The 22,049-nt window shown below is 34.1% G+C and overlaps 2 protein-coding genes and 1 long non-coding RNA gene across 3 annotated transcripts; all 3 read left to right on the forward strand.

The window, feature by feature from the left end:
- The first annotated feature begins 1,050 nt into the window (after positions 1 to 1,050).
- LOC131939038 (low-density lipoprotein receptor-related protein 8) lies at positions 1,051 to 3,519 on the forward strand. The gene is made up of 4 exons (XM_059297286.1): positions 1,051 to 1,208; positions 1,641 to 1,751; positions 1,925 to 2,038; positions 3,358 to 3,519. Exons 1-4 carry the CDS (start codon positions 1,127 to 1,129, stop codon positions 3,366 to 3,368), a joined length of 318 nt encoding a protein of 105 aa, XP_059153269.1. The 5' UTR covers positions 1,051 to 1,126; the 3' UTR covers positions 3,369 to 3,519.
- Positions 3,520 to 6,120: 2,601 nt separating this feature from the next.
- Positions 6,121 to 13,660, forward strand: LOC131939035 (uncharacterized). The gene is made up of 11 exons (XM_059297284.1): positions 6,121 to 6,386; positions 7,175 to 7,247; positions 7,830 to 7,945; positions 9,463 to 9,492; positions 9,864 to 9,914; positions 10,368 to 10,452; positions 10,873 to 10,988; positions 11,439 to 11,465; positions 12,568 to 12,624; positions 13,040 to 13,106; positions 13,612 to 13,660. The coding sequence occupies exons 1-10, from the start codon at positions 6,329 to 6,331 to the stop codon at positions 13,066 to 13,068; spliced, it is 642 nt and encodes a 213-aa protein (XP_059153267.1). The 5' UTR covers positions 6,121 to 6,328; the 3' UTR covers positions 13,069 to 13,106; positions 13,612 to 13,660.
- A 454-nt stretch (positions 13,661 to 14,114) lies between these two features.
- LOC131939041 (uncharacterized) lies at positions 14,115 to 14,594 on the forward strand. The gene is made up of 2 exons (XR_009386384.1): positions 14,115 to 14,161; positions 14,409 to 14,594. It is a non-coding gene; the product is annotated as an uncharacterized LOC131939041 (long non-coding RNA).
- The last annotated feature ends 7,455 nt before the right edge of the window (positions 14,595 to 22,049 follow it).

Here is a 22,049-nt window from a genome sequence, read left to right on the forward strand (position 1 = left end):
GTTGGCTATCAGCTTTTACAATCTGAAGTTGACATCTTCAACTTTTCGAGCTCTGTTATTTCGCTCCCCATACGCCACACTATTTGATACAATGTAATCCTCTAATAAGCTCATCGTTGATATAATATGTCAGCCATTTTGAAAATGTCTTAAAAACCTAATATCATTATCTAGAGACTTTCAAACGATGGATATTTAATTTATTTTCAGTTGGTAATATTATTTATTTATTTAATATTTACATTTTTCGGGCAAACGGCCTTCGGGCATGTGGCTTTCGGGCATTTGTCGCATTCTGGCAAGTGTCCATTCGGGCATTTGTCGCATTCGGGCAAGTGTCCATTCGTTCATTTGTCGCATTCGGGCAAGTGTCCATTCGGGCAAACGGCCTTTCGGGCAAGTGTCTTTCGGGAATTTGTCGTAGACCCATATATACATGCATTCTAACTCTAAATAATGTACACCACAATAATAAAACACACACCTTAGAAATATACTTACCCAAAAAAATAACATCAGAGAGACAGACTGACAGATGGACAGACAGACATATAGACAAAAATGCAATTCGTTTTATTTACAGATATCAGTACATTTTCAATTCCCCCACACAATTTCTCGCACACGCAATTAAAATACTTACTCTATTCTCTTCATGCCATAAAGTAAAAACCAACAAATTGTGTGCACTAGATATGTGCACATTTAAAACTACCTCATCAGTCTTTAGGTACACCTCTCATGTGAGCAATACATTTACTAGTTGTATATGTAATTTCAGAGTCTTTTTTCATAAACATAAAATAAGTCTGCGTTTTTATTTTAAAAAAAAATAATAATTTTTTTTATGAGAGAAAAAAATAAAATCAAGATGTTTTGTTTTCTTCCTTGTTGTCGATCAACTCTAATCATGTAATCACGACTGGATAAAAAACAGGAAGCGCTGTGTGATAATGTTTTAAAATAAAAACACTAATTTTAGTTTAAACACGACTTTTCGCATTCTGCAGCCTAGATTTAAATTTTAAATATTTAGAGGTTGCTATAAAAAGAGATCAAATTTGACGTCCATTTCACAGTTCTTACGCTGACAGATACAGAGTCACTAAAAACATCATAGTCAAGAATGTCCGTGAAACTGTTAACCATCACCCTGTTGGTCTTTGTGGTGTGTGTACATGCTGGCAAAAAAAGTATTGTCAAACGGGGTGAGTTGATTTATGTATGTAATACTTAAAATGGCTATTGCATTAAATAAAATTATCCGATTAGCATATACAGGATAATATGTAATTTCAAATTTAATTTCAAAGTTCCTAAACGTTGAACGTTATATAGGATGATTCTACTAATATTCAATGAAATTACAAAAAGTTAGTACACATTTGCTCTACCATTCGACCACGCTGTCCCATATATCTGTCAGTCAAACAAACCAGTTTTCGGGTTGAAACTGTAAATTTTGAATCTTCGACAACTCCTCGTTCATGGTCTTCAACAACTATTCTTCAGTCACAAATACATGTTGACTAAGAATTTGCGTTTAATTTTTTTGTTGTTACACATTGAAGTTACATTTTCAAGTTCTAACCGGATTTTAATATGCAGTTCAATGCTTTGAATACTAACCTTATCAACAGCCTGCCCAGCCAATACGTTCACATGTAGAGACAACAGTGGATGTACTCTTAGCGTATATGTTTGCGATACTGAGAGAGATTGTCCAGATGGTTCTGATGAATTTGGTTGCCGTGAGTTGATTTCAATTATGTCCATCTACTATTCTTTTAATCAACCCCATTCATACATCCTTGCATACATGCATCCATACTAAGACATATAGTTTCATTCGTACATATGTACTAACGTACATACATACATACGTGCATACTAATACCTGATGGCTTTGAATTGTTGATGACAGCGACTGACTGTAGCCACCCCCACCAGTTCAAATGTTCCAATGGCAAGTGTATCCCACATATCTACGTGTGCGATGGCGACAATGATTGTGGCGACCAAAGCGATGAACGTTGTCGTAAGTCTTCACAATATCTGTACATGAACATGTCATTGTTAATAAGTATGCGTTGTTGTTTTTTACATCACATATAATATCATACACTATGTTTTATTATTTTTCTGCCCATAAAACTTGTATGGACATTTTTCGTTCCACTTTCAGAAATGTTCAAGGTTTAATCAGATAAATTGGATTATTTTTAATGCCAAAACATGTAGATTGGCATTTTGTGCATTCAAAAGTCATGCTTTGATTTCGTATGATTATTGATGCTTTTTCTAGTCGTGTGAGACTTCCACAGCCCCTCTGAACATTTAATTTACAGTTGTTTATTTTTCCCCGTTTATAAAAGATAATATTTTATGCGTTTATAACATATCATATTTGTTGGAATTAAAAAATAACAACCGGCTTCCACAGTTGCGTGCATATAAAAACAAATGAAATCTAAAAAGAATGTATTTATTTCCAACGTAAAGAAGGCCCATACACTAATAAAAAGATAAATCTAGACGTTCATATATCTGTTTATCTGTGTGCAATATGGCTGTTCTATTTATTATACATAAAATGTATCCTGCTAGATATGAACAGCCAGCTTACATGAAAGTTTACGCCTACATTTCCGACACAGATCTAACACCCAAACTGGCATAGATGAGTCTTTAAATATTAGTCTCAGCTGGCTATTTTGAAATCTATGTAGAGTTAAATGTGGCAGTTGTTTTCAAAAAGTTGCTCTCTTGGGGATTGTTGGGATTGGAGGGGTTCAGAGAGATAGATGGTGTGTGCACACCTATGTCAAGTTATATTGCTTTTATACATTGTATTAACTGTTTTCAGTTAAATTATACGATTCGTTTGTATTTTGCCTGTTTACAATGTTTTATGGTGATGTGTACTCATAGTTGTAGCAACCCATTCCACCCCAGTCATTCATTGAAGTTGGTGAAAAAACGCCTCACCCCCCCCCCCCCCCTCCCAATTGGAAAGGTTGGTGGCGCTTTTTACCAGTCTCTATCCCGTAAAATAATAATATGTTGGTGCGGCGCATCACAAATGATGAACAAACCAGTTACATCAGTAAGGAAGCCTTCTAGCTTCACTGAGTGTAATTCAACATCGTAGCTTAAAGTGAGCTTCTTATTTATTTTCTACCCATTTCAGCGCCCCCTTAGGTTGGGACTTGGGGGCGAACGGGCCGGCTGCTACACCCGCCCTCCCTTAGTTACGCCACTGTGAGTACTTGGAAGATCACCATGCCCTTGGTTTTGATTTCAGACAAAACATGCGCTATCTTTCTCTAATCTAATTTTAGCTTTCGTTTTTTTCAGCCTCAGGTTAACTATCGAAGGTCATTACCTATTGTTGGGCATAGCGAGACTGCAATTATGTACATGCTGATCTTATCAGTATGACCCAGGAATATTTTTTGTTGTTGTTTTTTTTTCTTCTCCTGTTTAACAGTTACTATCTGTTAATAAAAAAAAATGTTTCACAAAATTTTATGTTTGTTTTTTTTTTAACTTTAATAGATCATAATTTTTTAAAATTTAAACAATGATGTGATATTGCTTACAAGACTGCTAAACGGTGGCGAATGCAAGTTATAGGAAGTAGGGAAAGTGACCGGTGCACAAAAGACATAATATATATATATATATATATATATATATATATATATATATATATATATATATATATATATATATATATATATATATACATATATATATGTCTAATGGTAGAGCGTTTTGCTGCCGACCCGAAGGTCACGAGGTCGGATCTCGGTTGAAGGTCTTTTGACTTATGATGTTCTTGAGTCCACCCGTATATAATGGGTACCTGACTTAAGTTAGAGAAACAAAGGTGGCTGAGCATAATGTTGATCACATTATCCCTTTGTTGGCCGAAGTTATAAAAACAGAGGGACTCTACTGCTTCTACCCCATGTGTCTTAGACACGAATGGTAACATTGGACGCTGAATAATAATAAATCAGTACTGTTTTCGACAGTAGGGTATGTAGCCTAGCACTTCTCTACCGGGAATATAGGCTTTAGTATAGTATGACTAGACGTATAATCATTAAGGTCTGGTGACTAATTGTCAATACAACCCTGCTCTTGATTTACGCTACGACAGAGCTGTTTTTAGATAACATAAGGAAATAGCGCTAAAATTGTCACTAGACTTTTTTTAATTACTTGTTTTCGCCATTGGCTTTTTAATTCGATGATTACTTTAGAATCAATGACGTCATATTAGTGTGTGTACTTTTCCAGCTTTAGAACTGTAGCTATTTCATTTCGTTTTGAAAAATTTCCTATGTGCACCATGTAACGTCACGATCTTTCATTATTCATCTTTTAAATGTCCTTGTGTTTTCTCTAAAGCGTTCCGGACAGACAGAATAGCGAAACTTGTGTAGTGATACTTTGTTGTCTGTTGTTTTGTTGTTTTTTTTTCTCTTGGATGAGGGGAGATCATTTGAGAAATTCTTCTGTAAATCTTGGCAGTTAAGATTCAAAGTGCAGACTGGTTGAGCCTGTTGTGTAGCGGGAGGGGATGGTGAAATGTATTGATCAGTTTAAATAAACCGGGAGTGATCTCCCCTAAACTTTCTCGCATATTCTTATAAAACTTGAAATATAGACATGATTTTTAATTACTTAAACTTTTAAAAATAGAATAAAATCTCATAGAAAAAAGAATTGCGCACCAAGCGAACGCCAAAACAAAATGTGCATAATAGTGCGCAATATTATTAGTACTTTATAAATTTACATGCGTTTTTTGATAAATCGAAAATAGCGTAAATTAGTACTTCCGATAAACGGAAATTATTCAAAATTTGACAGAAGGTAGAGAATTAGATTTTTAACTCACATGTGAAATTTCATTTATCTATCTGAAATAGTTCTCAAGTTATAGGCTTTTTAAAAATTCAAAGTAGAAAAGTACCACTTCCGGTTATCGGAAATCGCTCAAAAGTTGATACGATTTTGATAAAATACCTATATATGAAATTTCATCAGCCTAGCTGTAACGGTACTCAAGATATCGTGTTTACACACAGACAGACAGACACACATACACACAGACATACGGACAAGATTGCAAAATTATGTTTTTCCGTATCAGTGAGGTGTAAAACGTCGAGATTTGTAAAAATCTCGATTTTTTTTTCACACGATTACAAGACTTTCTCTATACGAGAAAGTGAAAATGATTAGCTGAATACGACATTTTTTGTTCAATAAGCCATCATTGTTTTAGCATACGCTAGCACACTAAACGACTTTAATAATAAGTAAAATTGTATAGTTTATAACTTATTAAAGTTAGATTCTTATTAATAATAACAGTTCTACAACACAATAACGGTTATCTTTAACCTATTGATAATATATCCATATTCTACTAAAACTCGAGTTTGTTTACAAGTTTATATATTTATTTATTTTTGTTTGTTTGTTTGTTCCGTTAGATGAGAGCATCTGCATTATGTGTAGAACTGTATAATACGTATTTATGTAGAGAATAATGTTCTTTTTTCCCAAACTTTTAAACAGAAATTGATTTAAAGGAGTTAATTACCCCCTTAAGCTAACGCAAATGTATTGTTTGTTTTAAAAGTCAGTCATCGTCTTCAGTTTGTTGTGTCCAACCCTATCCATTTCTGAGTTCTCCGTGTGTTGGTGGTGAAAATGGACGAACAAATCTATAAGTACTTTATTTTGTTTAAATCTGAATTAATATCATTAAACATTAATTAACTAATAAGTTAATTCTATCAATGTCCATGTATTAGTGGATCTTTTTTGGATCTTGGCCTGCTTGTTAAAATTGAAAAAAAAAATCAGTTCAGGTGAAGTGGGTGAAAGTTTTATCGCTAGTTTCTACAACGATGGACGGCCAACAGATAGAACCGGTATCCCAAGTTAATAAAAGATTGTAAAAATATCGGCACGATTGACGTTGGTGGACGTCTTTTCTTTACTGCCTCCCCACCGCATGTTGGTTTGACCAATCGCTATAAGGCCTTGTTGCGACGTCGTACTTTAACTCCAGTACCTAATCTGTTAGTCACTTTACGATTTCTTAACAGATTTTAACATTACGATTAACATATCTTAAAGCAGTATTCTGTGATCATGAATGAAACTAATCTTCACAATTGAATATGTTTGATAAAAAAATAATTAATTTTAACTTTCATTAATGAGTATAATTTTCACTACTATTGGTTTTTATTGTGACACTAAGAGCACTTAAAACTTTACCTTCGACTACAAAATTAAGATGATTACCAATGTAATCGTCGTGATTTGTGTGTGTTTCTTTACATGTGTACAGGCACGTAAGTAGATTAATATCAGTATGATCTACTGGTATAAAAATTAATGGTGTTTCTGCCTTTACATTTGTTAACTACTTCAGGGAAAATTTATAATGAAATATTGAAAATATCGGTTTATTTAGAATCTATTAGGGTTCGTACACTAATAAAGTGCGTGACCACAATTACTTTTTTAAATGTGATTCAACCTGTAATTTGTTTATACCATCTGTAATGTATGTATACAACATATACTAGTATATACTTAACACTGTGATAGCACGACAGTAATGATTAAGAATTAGGTCTATATATTACGTTCAAATTTTCACTAACATATCTTAATATGAGAAAATGTGTTTAACCACTTAAGTTTAAAAAGTAAAAAAGTAAAGGACCCTATTTAGACATAGAAATCCAATAGGCAGATGAAGTAGAGTTCATATATTTCTTGACCTCGGCATATGAAACGAAGTTGTGATAGCACTATGCCCAGCCGCCTTTACTTTCCCTAACATGGACATTCTACTGACTTGGAACCTGGATTCGAACTCGAGACCTTCGGGTTAGCTTGACGCTCTACCCATTAGCGACGTCCCATTTAAATTTAGCTGTGATAAATTGTTATAACTATGACGTGTTTCATTATAAAAATAAAAATGTTTCCACAGGAGTTAAGGTTTTATACCATATAGATATATGTATATATATATATATATATATATATATATATATATATATATATATATATATATATATGTATGTATTCGAATAAACATTGTGATATGATCAAAAAATGATTTGTTTAGAATGCTGCAAAAGTCAGCACATTTGTTTGATGGCTTTCATCAACAGTGAGGAGTCAAATGATGGAATCTGTCGGTAAAATGTTCTGCTCATTTTGTCTATCTAGACTCTAGAGGCTTATGTTAACTCTTTCATAACTTAATTTGACCAGCTTCTAATGCAGCTATTTCCGGGTAAATTTATTTCAGATGCCAATGCAGAAATATCTAATTTTAAAATTACGTAGATGTTGAATTCACCATCATTATCCTTTCCCGTTCGTGCCCGAGACTCAAGGGGCAGATGAAGTAGAGTTCATCTGTTTTAGAGACATTGGCATATGAAGGGATAGTATGGTCAGCCATATGCCCAGCAGCTTTTTGTCCTAACGGATTTCAACTCGACACTTTCGGGTTAGAAATCTAGATCTCTTCTTTTACACCGCCCCATCACATGGATGTTGATTTGTATTTTTTTTAAATGTCTAAGTATAACATAAAAGAAAGTAGAAAAAAAATTAAAGCCTGTCTAACAAGTTTTTAAAAGTCGTAAATTTAAATAAAGCAAACTCAAAACAGATATTCAACATTCTTAGATAGATCTTGTTTAGTGAAGTAATGTCGTAAAAAGCTCATTACACAGGGTGTAAATACATGCTGAATTTCCAATGGCTTGCAGCGGAATCAGCGGGTATTTCAAATGTTCCGTCAACATAGAGAACACCGAGGCAGCGGAGTTCAAATACATACTAGAACTTTTGATGGAAGAGGCGGAAGTGTTCCCTAACAACTGCTGTAAGCATCATCTTTACAACATATTCGTTTGATTTCATTTGAATGATTATTATATTGATGGAAGAAACGGAATTGTTCCCGAAAAATTGCTGTGAGCATCATCTTTACATAACACACATTCGTTTGATTTCATTTTAATGATAATATGTCAGGTGCGAAATTGTAACTTTTATTATTTATTTTATTTAACCTCAGGATAAATCAGGTAAACTAAACTACACACACACACGCACAAACCTATTATACATATATACATATATATATATATATACTAGGCATGCTGCCCAGCTTCGCTTAGGCTTTCGAAAACATTGAGAATTTGAGTGCTTAATTAATTCGCCCTAGGGTCGGTCTACGACCTCAAGAGTTATGAAGAGGTTCCTCCGTGGACATTTTTTTTTCGATTTATAGCTCATATAAGGCACCGGTCAGTCGAGGTCAGTTTTGACCCCCTCATCGTAGACTTTTCGGCCAACCGGCCCCCGTGTTCTGTCGCCCCAAGGCAAGATCCTGCCAAATTTGAAGCGCCTGCGGAGCCGGGAAGTGCCCTATCGGACACCCGACAATCTAGATCTAGATCTAGAATCCTAATAGAATTTTTTTTTTAAGTTTAGCCCGAGCATAATAAAAAAAATACATTAACCAAGTTGACTTGGTGTGTCTCGAACCCGCACCACCTGCGTGGTTTATAGTACACTAACATCTCCGCTATTGAGGCACCTTTTAAAATACGGAGAATGAAACACGTATTTTAAAATCTTAACTTACGCGAATATGCCTATTCTTTCAAATTAATTTTTTTTATCCCAAATTAGCCAGTTCCAAACAAAGATTTTGTATAAAATAAATAAGTCTTGAAATAGTTTAGTCCTAATATAGAAATTTATTTTTGGAATAGATTTTAGAGAAGTTAGAGTCTAAATCTAGATCTTAGCGTCTACGTCTAGTTATTGCGTAGATTTAGATTTAGTCTAGATCTAGAATCTCTATATCTAGAATCCAAATAAATTAAATAAATTTTATGAGTTTAGGCCGGAAAAATTGTATTCTATACATTTCATAGTGTACGTAGATCTAAATCAAATTTGAATGAAATAGTTCATTTCTTTTTATTGTAAACACGGCAGATGACGTCATTAGTTAATGTATAAACATTAGTGACGTCACAGTTTTATGCGTTCTTTTTCACATCTATAAATGATTTTCCGGTTGCATAAATAATACTGTTTCTCTACATTCGAATACGCCTTTATTTATTATTTTTCTTCTTTAAATAAAATTGTGGTTATACATTTAAAACATCTAACATATTATTTTCAACAAAAGTCCGTATAAAGGTATCCATATATCGCTGCCGATTCTGACGTGATGTCCGGCGAAAATATTTTGCGGACAGAGAGAGAGAAGAGCGCACATGGGCTTTTATATATTAGGATATATATATATATATATATATATATATATATATATATATATATATATATATATATATATATATATATATGTTTTATCTACAGCTGTTGACAGTGAGCTCTCGTTGTTTCTAAGTAAGTCATATCACTTGTTTTTTACAAATCTGTTTATTTATTAATATGATAAGTCTGATATTAATTTACTTATATAAATATGGTATTGATATTGACAATGCTTAAATGTAAGAAAGAAAGAAGCCTAAATTATAAATATTCTTATTGAAGAATTCGATATTTACTTAGAGTAATCATTAGAATAGCGAGTACAGTAATTAAACAAAACAAAAAAAAAACGCCTAACTTACTTAATCCACAACGATTAAAGTTTCATTAGTGAGTCGTATAGGTACCAGAGTACATAAAGTGAACATGTTTATCACAAGAGTGTTTATCTGTGAATTTTTTTTCAATCGTCTACAAAATTAAAAATAACCCGCTATTTTCAGACGAAGCGCCGGAGTATTTGTCTGAGATGCAACCGAAGAGCACACATCAACGTAAGTACATTCGTTAGTCGTCCGCACGGACTAAGTCCGATCGTGAATCATATAATTCGGGTTTGTGTCTTGACCTCCGCTGAACCCCTGAGACTGACTCATGGAATCCCTGGCCTTCGATCAAACTCAGGTTATGAACTACTGGTCTAATGTGTCATCGTGCAGTGGTTTTCAATTTAGGTTCTTTTTTTTTTTGTTATAATGTCTAAAAACAGTATAAGCTTACTATTTTAAATTCAATAAAATAAAAAACTGTACTTTTTTTATATGATGAGCATCAGTAGTCACCAGCTAATATAATTGTTCCATTCTGTTAAATATAATCACAGCACAGTTTGACAACCATCTCTCAACCTGAAAGATAAAAAAAAAACTCAAAAATTACCACACTTGATGTTTGTTGTTTCAGAATATTTTTTACCCACTCTTTCAAACAGAAAATCTGTATTTCAGGATATCCTGTCACAGCCAATGTTTGTTTAACTACCTATCTGGAGACATTGGGGGCTTACTTTAACAATCCGTCGCTAATTTGTCAGTAAGTTTGTCAACATATGGACTTGTGTGTGTGTGTATGAAACGTAAAAAAAAATCAATAGTTTAATTCTATAATATGCCGCTAGGTAGTGTGTCAGTCCTTCCTTCTTTCATTCCGTCATCGGTTTCAATATTGAAATAATTTTCTTTTTTTTTTTTTTTTTTGCTTTTTTCATTAGACTATTTGAAACCTAGTTGAGTTAATAAATGTTATAAGTAGCTTTCGAAATTATATAAACAGTGACATTACTATCCAATGAGAGTAATTGGTGAGACTAATCATAGAAATGTGTCATAAAGAACCCCATTAAAACATTGCCGCTAGACTGCCATGGTTAAAGTAAAACTGATTTAAAAAGTGTTCATTAAATTATTTTGTTTTTTGATACTAGACTAATTCTCCACACCGTTTATATTTAAGGGCACTCTCGGCATTTCTCTACTGTAACCAAGTGACGCTAAACGAACCAATGGAAACAGTGAATGACGTCATAGCCGTGTTTAAAGAAGAGCTCTCCAAATTTCAATTAAATTGTGGTTTGTTCATTTGATCACTACACACGTTATACAACACCTTTCCGACACGACATCATTTGGGACCCTGGGGCCTTAAACTTTATTTTGTGTTGTAAAAATGAAAAGTAATTTTTAAAATACAAAACTTTATAATTACAATGATAGAAATTATGAAATACTTACAACAATGGAACGATGCGGCAGAATGCACATATGTCAGAACAATATTACTTCTCGCATTTTTATTTGGAATAAAATGTGTTCAAATATCGTGTGTACAAAAGTGAACATTGTGTCCAAAGGTGTTAAACTGTGTTTAAAAATATGTACAAAAAAAATCACGTAATTTTTATTTAAATTTTAAAACACTTGTCTTTGGTGTAAATAAATTAACAAAAATTTAAATGTCGACCAATTCCCACCTAAGCAGTTATGAAGAATTGTAACATCCGACAATTTATACCTTTGCAGAAATTACCAGCGAACTCATCACAACGTGTAAGTGTTTAAGAAAAGTTTGGCACCCTGAAAGATTTTACTGTAATACATTTTCAATGAAGGAATATAACATACACGTATCGAAACGGATAAAGCTTATCCATTATAAACAACCACGGCTAGTGGCGGACAGGTATAGGCATTGAGCTACACAAGCAAAAGTCGCTATCCCCAAATGAAGTCAGGTACTCGTTTAAGCCTGCTGGACACAGGAAGAGGAGGAATAACTATTATATGGTTGTTGCTAAATCATTAGTATATGCAGTGGTGTAGCGAGGTCGGGTGTCACCCGGTGCGGCACTTAATGGTGTCACCCCCCCCCCAGAGGCGTAGCGACCCTCCCTTCCGGGGGACAAACTTTCAAACTTTTGATTTGCACCCCCCCCCTCAAACTTTCGATTTTGCACCCCCCCCCCCCCACCTCAAGCTTTTGATTTGCACCCCCCTCAAATTTTTCTATATATATTTTGCTATTTTTTGCCTTGGTGTCACCCCCCCTAAATGGTGTCACCCGGTGCGGTCCGCACCCCCGCCCCCCCCCCCCCCTCGCTACGCCTCTGAGTATATGGCCGTTAGTTTTGGTCATTTATTACTCTACACATTTTTATCTTTTTACAAGTTTTTATCTAATGTGATTCCTCTTTCTGTTAAGCTTTTGTTTGTCCGTCATGGGCAGAAAATTGCGAGAGAAATTTGTATCATTTCTACAGGACTATTTTCTTTCAAACTTAGGATATATGTCAAGATACTGTGATATAATTTAAATTTATCAGATTGTTATTTAATTATTTAAATTAATGTTTCCTTTATAGAGTAGGCCTTCTACTTTTCCTATCTATTATACACTCACTGTTTGCGTTTATTTGTTGCGCAATTCTATTCTATATTTTTTAAAATAAAATTACAACATAAATTAATAAAATACAATCATGTTTTTTTTTCTTTTTAGTGCGTAATTAGATAAAAGCTTGTCATTAAAACGTTTTTTTAAATTCATTTTTACATTCATTCTTGGATAAAAAATAAAAAATATTTAATTCTAACATTAATTATGTTAATACACATTAATCAATAATTTTTTTTTTCAATCTATCTAACCCAGCGTGTGAGACGGCAACCAATGCATGCCTAGTTGGATATTTTCATACAGTTTTACATAGTGAGTTTAGTAATAAACCAACCTGGACTTGTCCGTAAGTTGATCAACGTTTGTGTACATTCCAACTATACATCATTTTTAAAAATGAGATATAATTAACACCGTAATTAATCAAACCCATTGTATAGCAATATCATATATGTACTCATTTACTTTGTTTTAATTTTTGTAAATTTTTGTAAAGGTAAAGAAAATGGAAACGTGTTATTTATCTATTCGTATAATAGTTGTATTTTCAATTAGCATTGACCAATTGTGCTTGACCATGGGGCATAACAAGTAATGTGTGAAGTATTTTCAGTTCAGATGCATCGAAGTCATTATTTTGAGTACGGTCTTTACTAATAAAATATGTTCAGCATTATATGATTTAAATAAGATATTAGAGATTTAATGTTATTTTATTGTGTTTTAGATACCTGCAGTATTTCACTCAATGTTTAGTACGAACTACATGCAGCATAGATAAAGTGACAGATATGGTAAGTAAAGTTTTTAATTTAGTTGTGTGAATAACTCCATGTTTGGAGGTATGCTACTGTATTAACCCTGCGTCTGAACTACATACACATTTGATGTACTTGGATTTGGGCGATTGTATTCTGACTAAAACTACACTTAATTTAAATATATTTTCTTATTTCTCTCTCTCTCTATCCCCCCTCTCTCTCTCTCTCTCTCTCTCTCTCTCTCTCTCTCTCTCTCTTTATATATATATATATATATATATATATATATATATATATATATATATATATATATATATATAACGCAGTGTGTTTTATGTATGGGAAGCTTCCTGTAGTGAGTGGGGGGGGGAGGGGGGGGGGGGGTTGAGATGTACTTAAGGATAGGAATATTAGCTCCATTTCAGAACAATTTTCTAGACTTAAAAAAATTAAATTGATATGCAAAACTCACATCTGTACCGAATTAAAGTTCGAAAACGTCCTAATTAATGAACACAATGTTGATGAATATTGACAGATAAGGCTTGTGGGAGAATTCGAAAGTCAACGCATTGGATATCATTGTGGTAGGTAAATGATTGTGGTAGGTAAATGATTGTGGTAGTTAAATGATTGTGGTAGGTAAATGACTGTTATAGGTAAAATGATTGTTGTAGTTAAATGAGTTTGGTAGGTAAAGGATTGTGGTAGGTATTTGATTGTGGTAGGTAAATGATTGTGGTAGTTTTAAAGAGTGTGGTATGTAAATTATTGTAGTAGGTAAAGGATTATGTTAGCTAAATAACTGTAGTGTGCAAATGATAGTGGTAGTTAAATGATTGTGGTAGGTAAATGATTGTAGTATGTAAATGATTATGATAGGTAAATGAGTGTTGTATGTGAATGATTGTGGTACGTTAATTAATGTCAATAGTTCATGTCAATAGTTCCGTCTCAATGGTTTTTTTTTTTACTGAGAACAGTTTTTACTGAAAACATTTTTATTGTATAAAAAATCGAGAAGATTTGATTTCTTGTTTCAGACACTTTTAAGGCGTCACAAGTTACAAGCTCGAAGCCAATAATTTGTAAGAAACTAGTACATACAAGCACACGTTTATAAAGCTTAAAAAGTTACCCGGATTTTTAAATGTGTTATCTTAATTCTTGAGACGTTTTTTCATACTGTTTATATTTTATTAAATAAACAAAATAAATAAAAGAATTCGCGAAAATTACTTACAGTGAGGGTAATAAAAATAGAAAAATACATTAAGCAGGTTTTTATATTGTGACGTTTTTATCTAACAGAATGTTTCGCTGTTGTTTTTTTAGGGCGTTTGGCTGAGGTAATATCCGGACCGTACCAAGTAGCTTTATCTGCAACTGTCAATGTTCTGTTACAAGATTAGTCTAGTGCTAGTACAACACAGCGGAACTCTAAAAAAATATTGTGCTGTTTTTTTTTCGATACTTGTAAAAATTTGTCGATTACTTCATTAAAAATACGAATTGTGTTTAGTTTGATTGTATCTTGATTTATTATAGGGTAAAAAAAAAACACACATCATTGAAAGAATTGGTGGAATTAATGATGTGTTTTATATTATTGTTAACTTAAAATACCAGTTTAACCATTCGCCAATATAAATTTTAAAAAGCTGGAGTGATCTCCCCTAAACTTTCTCGAATATTCTTATATAACACTACGGGGTATATAAACATGTTTTTTAATTATTTTTTACATACATTTAATACATAATAGAATCTCGATGAAAAACGAATTGCGCACCAAGTGAACTGCAAACAATACTTGTATAACAGTGTGGAATATTATTGCTTTATGAATTAGAATGTAGTTTTTGAGAAATCAGAAATAGCGTAAAAAAATACTTCCGGTTAACGGAAATAACTTAAAATTGAAAAGAAAACGGAAAATTAGCTTTTTTACTTAAATGTGAAATTTCATCTATCTATCAGGAATAGTTCTCAAGTTATAGGCTTTTGAAAAATTGAAAGTAGAATATTTTCCACTTTCTGTTATCGGAAATCGCTGAAAATATGACTCAGAACTACACATTAATAATTATATATGAAATTTCATCGACCTTGCTGTAACAGTACTCAAGTTATCGTGTTCACAGACACACAGACACACAAACAGACATAAAGACAAGATTGCAAAATTATGTTTTTCGGACTCAGGGAGGTCTAAAACGTCGAGATTTGTGAAAATCTCGATTTCGATTTTTAGCATGATTACAATACTTCCTATATACTCCGTATACAAGAATGTAAACAACTAAAACAAACTGCAACAAGATACATGAAGGTGAATTTAACATCGATTACCCTACTGAAAGTTAATAAATAAGTAACAATTCACAAAGTATTGTAGGTAAATTGTAGCGAGTGTACCAAATATTAAAAGGATTATCTTGTGCACAAAATGAAATTGCAGACCCCTTGTCTGTGTACGCCTTGTGTAATCTTTTAATCTGCTTCAGATTACATTTGCTAACCCCATGTCGTGTCAATAAAAACCCCACAAGTCATCTGACACTGACAGGTGTCATCAAGGTACGAAGACTGAAACTCGAGCCTTATCTGATATACGAGACGCATTGCTTACCCGTGCTACGCTGCTGTGTAGAACTATATTGTTACTGTTTTGTGGAGGACAGAAAAATACAAAGAGGCTCCATGTACATGATACTTGTTTGTGTTTTTTTCTTTTTTTTTTTTTTTTGTTTAACTTCCATACATTTTACAACAGTCAGTGCATTGCAATTTAAAGTCAATGTTCCCACACATAACTCAATAAACGCACAGGTCTAAAGTCTGTTTGCTTTGGATATTAGATTACAATAAAGCTTGTATTTAAAAAAAAAAAAAGTTTTTATCTCCCCCTGTCACAAATATTGTTACTTTAAATCAAGTTTTAATTTTTACGGCGGTTTAAATTACAGAGGTATCTAGAGGCTATAGGGGAGCAGGGGGTGGTCACTGTATCTCTACAAAATTGAAAAATGTCAATAAACTACGTGTAATGCACTTGTAAATTGTGTCAGCCTACTTGAGTAGAATTAGGATAGTGCTAAGGGATTAAGTAACAGGGGGTGGGGGGGGGGGAGGGGGAGGGCAATTGGAAAAGCTTAGGTTAGGTTAGTTTAGGTTAGGTTAGGTTAGGTTAGTTTAGGTTAGGTTACGTTAGGTTAGGTTACGTTAGGTTAGGTTACGTTAGGTTAGGTTACGTTAGGTTAGGTTACGTTAGGTTAGGTTACGTTAGGTTAGGTTACGTTAGGTTAGGTTACGTTAGGTGTGGTTACGTTAGGTGTGGTTACGTTAGATGTGGTTAGTTTAGGTTAAGTTAGGTTAGGTTAAGGTTAGGTTAGGTTAAGGTTAGGTTAAGGTTAGGTTAAGGTTAGGTTAAGGTTAGGTTAAGGTTAGGTTAAGGTTAGGTTAAGGTTAGGTTAAGGTTAGGTTAAGGTTAGGTTAAGGTTAGGTTAAGGTTAGGTTAAGGTTAGGTTAAGGTTAGGTTAAGGTTAGGTTAAGGTTAGGTTAAGGTTAGGTTAAGGTTAGGTTAAGGTTAGGTTAAGGTTAGGTTAAGGTTACGTTAAGGTTAGGTTAAGGTTAGGTTAAAGTTAGGTTAAGGTTAGGTTAAGGTTAGGTTAAGGTTAGGTTAAGGTTAGGTTAAGGTTAGGTTAAGGTTAGGTTAAGGTTAGGTTAAGGTTAGGTTAAGGTTAGGTTAAGGTTAGGTTAAGGTTAGGTTAAGGTTATGTTAAGGTTAGGTTAAGGTTAGGTTAAGGTTAGGTTAAGGTTAGGTTAAGGTTAGGTTAAGGTTAGGTTAAGGTTAGGTTAAGGTTAGGTTAAGGTTAGGTTAAGGTTAGGTTAAGGTTAGGTTAAGGTTAGGTTAAGGTTAGGTTAAGGTTAGGTTAAGGTTAGGTTAAGGTTAGGTTAAGGTTAGGTTAAGGTTAGGTTAAGGTTAGGTTAAGGTTAGGTTAAGGTTAGGTTAAGGTTAGGTTAAGGTTAGGTTAAGGTTAGGTTAAGGTTAGGTTAAGGTTAGGTTAAGGTTAGGTTAAGGTTAGGTTAAGGTTAGGTTAAGGTTAGGTTAAGGTTAGGTTAAGGTTAGGTTAAGGTTAGGTTAAGGTTAGGTTAAGGTTAGGTTAAGGTTAGGTTAAGGTTAGGTTAAGGTTAGGTTAAGGTTAGGTTAAGGTTAGGTTAAGGTTAGGTTAAGGTTAGGTTAAGGTTAGTGTGATGACGCAAGATTACGTCAGACATGTTTAGCAGATATAGGTTAGCAGAAACAGACTATAGGCCTAGTTGGTTGGTTAGAGAGGCCAATGGGCGCACAGGGCTGACCGGTCACGTGGGACGGTCAGCTGACCACTGAGGCGTGGAGCAGTAGAGCGATAGGCCAGGAGTTGTTAGGTAGCGGTCAGAGACGGCCGAGGAATGTAGATAGTTAGGTAGATCATGATTAGCTAGCGAGGTAGAAGGTGTTAGATTGTAGAATGTAGAGAACGGTAGTTAGTGTTAGGATTGATCATGGGAGTACGTAGTTAGTGGTATAATGAACAGTCAGTAGTAGAAGTAAATAGTACAGTGTAGATCAGTTAGGTAGAAACTTGAACATAAATATCATTTTAATAAAGAACAATTATATTCGAACTGGAACCTGTGTTGGATATTTCCATCATCATCATCATTCATTCCTTCTTTAAAACACCTGTACCCTCACAGTTAGGTTAAGGTTAGGTTAAGGTTAGGTTAAGGTTAGGTTAAGGTTAGGTTAAGGTTAGGTTAAGGTTAGGTTAAGGTTAGGTTAAGGTTAGGTTAAGGTTAGGTTAAGGTTAGGTTAAGGTTAGGTTAAGGTTAGGTTAAGGTTAGGTTAAGGTTAGGTTAAGGTTAGGTTAAGGTTAGGTTAAGGTTAGGTTAAGGTTAGGTTAAGGTTAGGTTAAGGTTAGGTTAAGGTTAGGTTAAGGTTAGGTTAAGGTTAGGTTAAGGTTAGGTTAAGGTTAGGTTAAGGTTAGGTTAAGGTTAGGTTAAGGTTAGGTTAAGGTTAGGTTAAGGTTAGGTTAAGGTTAGGTTAAGGTTAGGTTAAGGTTAGGTTAAGGTTAGGTTAAGGTTAGGTTAAGGTTAGGTTAAGGTTAGGTTAAGGTTAGGTTAAGGTTAGGTTAAGGTTAGGTTAAGGTTAGGTTAAGGTTAGGTTAAGGTTAGGTTAAGGTTAGGTTAAGGTTAGGTTAAGGTTAGGTTAAGGTTAGGTTAAGGTTAGGTTAAGGTTAGGTTAAGGTTAGTGTGATGACGCAAGATTACGTCAGACATGTTTAGCAGATATAGGTTAGCAGAAACAGACTATAGGCCTAGTTGGTTGGTTAGAGAGGCCAATGGGCGCACAGGGCTGACCGGTCACGTGGGACGGTCAGCTGACCACTGAGGCGTGGAGCAGTAGAGCGATAGGCCAGGAGTTGTTAGGTAGCGGTCAGAGACGGCCGAGGAATGTAGATAGTTAGGTAGATCATGATTAGCTAGCGAGGTAGAAGGTGTTAGATTGTAGAATGTAGAGAACGGTAGTTAGTGTTAGGATTGATCATGGGAGTACGTAGTTAGTGGTATAATGAACAGTCAGTAGTAGAAGTAAATAGTACAGTGTAGATCAGTTAGGTAGAAACTTGAACATAAATATCATTTTAATAAAGAACAATTATATTTGAACTGGAACCTGTAATGAACAGTCAGTAGTAGAAGTAAATAGTACAGTGTAGATCAGTTAGGTAGAAACTTGAACATAAATATCATTTTAATAAAGAACAATTATATTTGAACTGGAACCTGTGTTGGATATTTCCATCATCATCATCATTCATTCCTTCTTTAAAACACCTGTACCCTCACATCTGGTGGAGCGCGGGTCGAGTAAGGGAAAGAACGTATATCAGCTAGGTTAGGTTAAGGTTAGGTTAAGGTTAGGTTAAGGTTAGGTTAAGGTTAGGTTAAGGTTAGGTTAAGGTTAGGTTAAGGTTAGGTTAAGGTTAGGTTAAGGTTAGGTTAAGGTTAGGTTAAGGTTAGGTTAAGGTTAGGTTAAGGTTAGGTTAAGGTTAGGTTAAGGTTAGGTTAAGGTTAGGTTAAGGTTAGGTTAAGGTTAGGTTAAGGTTAGGTTAAGGTTAGGTTAAGGTTAGGTTAAGGTTAGGTTAAGGTTAGGTTAAGGTTAGGTTAAGGTTAGGTTAAGGTTAGGTTAAGGTTAGGTTAAGGTTAGGTTAAGGTTAGGTTAAGGTTAGGTTAAGGTTAGGTTAAGGTTAGGTTAAGGTTAGGTTAAGGTTAGGTTAAGGTTAGGTTAAGGTTAGGTTAAGGTTAGGTTAAGGTTAGGTTAAGGTTAGGTTAAGGTTAGGTTAAGGTTAGGTTAAGGTTAGGTTAAGGTTAGGTTAAGGTTAGGTTAAGGTTAGGTTAAGGTTAGGTTAAGGTTAGGTTAAGGTTAGGTTAAGGTTAGGTTAAGGTTAGGTTAAGGTTAGGTTAAGGTTAGGTTAAGGTTAGGTTAAGGTTAGGTTAAGGTTAGGTTAAGGTTAGGTTAAGGTTAGGTTAAGGTTAGGTTAAGGTTAGGTTAAGGTTAGGTTAAGGTTAGGTTAAGGTTAGGTTAAGGTTAGGTTAAGGTTAGGTTAAGGTTAGGTTAAGGTTAGGTTAAGGTTAGGTTAAGGTTAGGTTAAGGTTAGGTTAAGGTTAGGTTAAGGTTAGGTTAAGGTTAGGTTAAGGTTAGGTTAAGGTTAGGTTAAGGTTAGGTTAAGGTTAGGTTAAGGTTAGGTTAAGGTTAGGTTAAGGTTAGGTTAAGGTTAGGTTAAGGTTAGGTTAAGGTTAGGTTAAGGTTAGGTTAAGGTTAGGTTAAGGTTAGGTTAAGGTTAGGTTAAGGTTAGGTTAAGGTTAGGTTAAGGTTAGGTTAAGGTTAGGTTAAGGTTAGGTTAAGGTTAGGTTAAGGTTAGGTTAAGGTTAGGTTAAGGTTAGGTTAAGGTTAGGTTAAGGTTAGGTTAAGGTTAGGTTAAGGTTAGGTTAAGGTTAGGTTAAGGTTAGGTTAAGGTTAGGTTAAGGTTAGGTTAAGGTTAGGTTAAGGTTAGGTTAAGGTTAGGTTAAGGTTAAGGTTAAGGTTAGGTTAAGGTTAGGTTAAGGTTAGGTTAAGGTTAGGTTAAGGTTAGGTTAAGGTTAGGTTAAGGTTAGGTTAAGGTTAGGTTAAGGTTAGGTTAAGGTTAGGTTAGGTTAAGGTTAGGTTAAGGTTAGGTTAAGGTTAGGTTAAGGTTAGGTTAAGGTTAGGTTAAGGTTAGGTTAAGGTTAAGGTTAAGGTTAAGGTTAAGGTTAAGGTTAAGGTTAAGGTTAAGGTTAAGGTTAAGGTTAAGGTTAAGGTTAAGGTTAAGGTTAAGGTTAAGGTTAAGGTTAAGGTTAAGGTTAAGGTTAAGGTTAAGGTTAAGGTTAAGGTTAAGGTTAAGGTTAAGGTTAAGGTTAAGGTTAAGGTTAAGGTTAAGGTTAAGGTTAAGGTTAAGGTTAAGGTTAAGGTTAAGGTTAAGGTTAAGGTTAAGGTTAAGGTTAAGGTTAAGGTTAAGGTTAAGGTTAAGGTTAAGGTTAAGGTTAAGGTTAAGGTTAAGGTTAAGGTTAAGGTTAAGGTTAAGGTTAAGGTTAAGGTTAAGGTTAAGGTTAAGGTTAAGGTTAAGGTTAAGGTTAAGGTTAAGGTTAAGGTTAAGGTTAAGGTTAAGGTTAAGGTTAAGGTTAAGGTTAAGGTTAAGGTTAAGGTTAAGGTTAAGGTTAAGGTTAAGGTTAAGGTTAAGGTTAAGGTTAAGGTTAAGGTTAAGGTTAAGGTTAAGGTTAAGGTTAAGGTTAAGGTTAAGGTTAAGGTTAAGGTTAAGGTTAAGGTTAAGGTTAAGGTTAAGGTTAAGGTTAAGGTTAAGGTTAAGGTTAAGGTTAAGGTTAAGGTTAAGGTTAAGGTTAAGGTTAAGGTTAAGGTTAAGGTTAAGGTTAGGTTAGGTTAGGTTAGGTTAGGTTAGGTTAGGTTAGGTTAGGTTAGGTTAGGTTAGGTTAGGTTAGGTTATTGGTTTGGGTTTGGTTTGGGTTTGGGTTTGGGTTTGGGTTAAGGTTAGAGTTAGGATTAGTGTTAGGGTTATCCCTAGGGTTGGATTAAGGTTAGATTTAGGGTATGAGTTATGTTTATTATTATGTATTCTTTTCAACAGAATGCATGTTATAAGTATAAATTCAATTTTTTTTCCAGCTTTGTCACCCAATTTTTTGGTATCCAGTTAAATTGTATTATATTCGATAAATTGCTATACTGTTTTTATCAGAGTTAACTCCCCTAAAAAACTCCACCCTTGCATATAAATAAAAGAAGCCGATTTTTGATAGTAGTCCAAAAATTGTTGAAACAAGTAAGACAAGATACGGGATGGCACATCCTTGAGGCTTGAAATAAATGTTCGTGATGTTGTTACTCTCATGTGAAGGGTAAACGGGAGTGGCATTGCTAATATGAAACGAACTTGATAAGATTCGTGTCGGTTCTAATCGAAAGTAAACAATACTAGGCCTACTTGACAAGTAAAGACCCAACCCCAGCACTAATCTGTTATGTTTTTCAATTTGAATAATACCGTACCCCTTCGAAAATGTTACCATAACACAGAGATAGAAAACGTTCAATGTATTTCTCTTACATGCTACCTATATACGTAAAAAACAACCCATGTCATTATTTATAAATAAGTAGAAGGGTGTCTTTTCTAGCTACAATGTATTAATATTGATATTCATTTTGCTTTTGAAAATCTTATCGTCACCAATCCGTGAAGTTAACTAAGCAATGAATATAAAATTGGATTGCGATTTTCGTAATTCATATTTTAAAAAAATTCGCTTTTTAATTGAAAATCTTAACATGTTTTTTTTTCTTTTATTTGAATATTAATTTTTCTTTTAAATCGTGCGTTGCTTGTAATATTTAAT

The sequence above is a fragment of the Physella acuta genome, unplaced genomic scaffold (assembly GCF_028476545.2).
Source record: "Physella acuta isolate Inbredline_101_S28 unplaced genomic scaffold, ASM2847654v3 ptg000264l, whole genome shotgun sequence".
NCBI classification, from domain to species: domain Eukaryota; kingdom Metazoa; phylum Mollusca; class Gastropoda; family Physidae; genus Physella; species Physella acuta.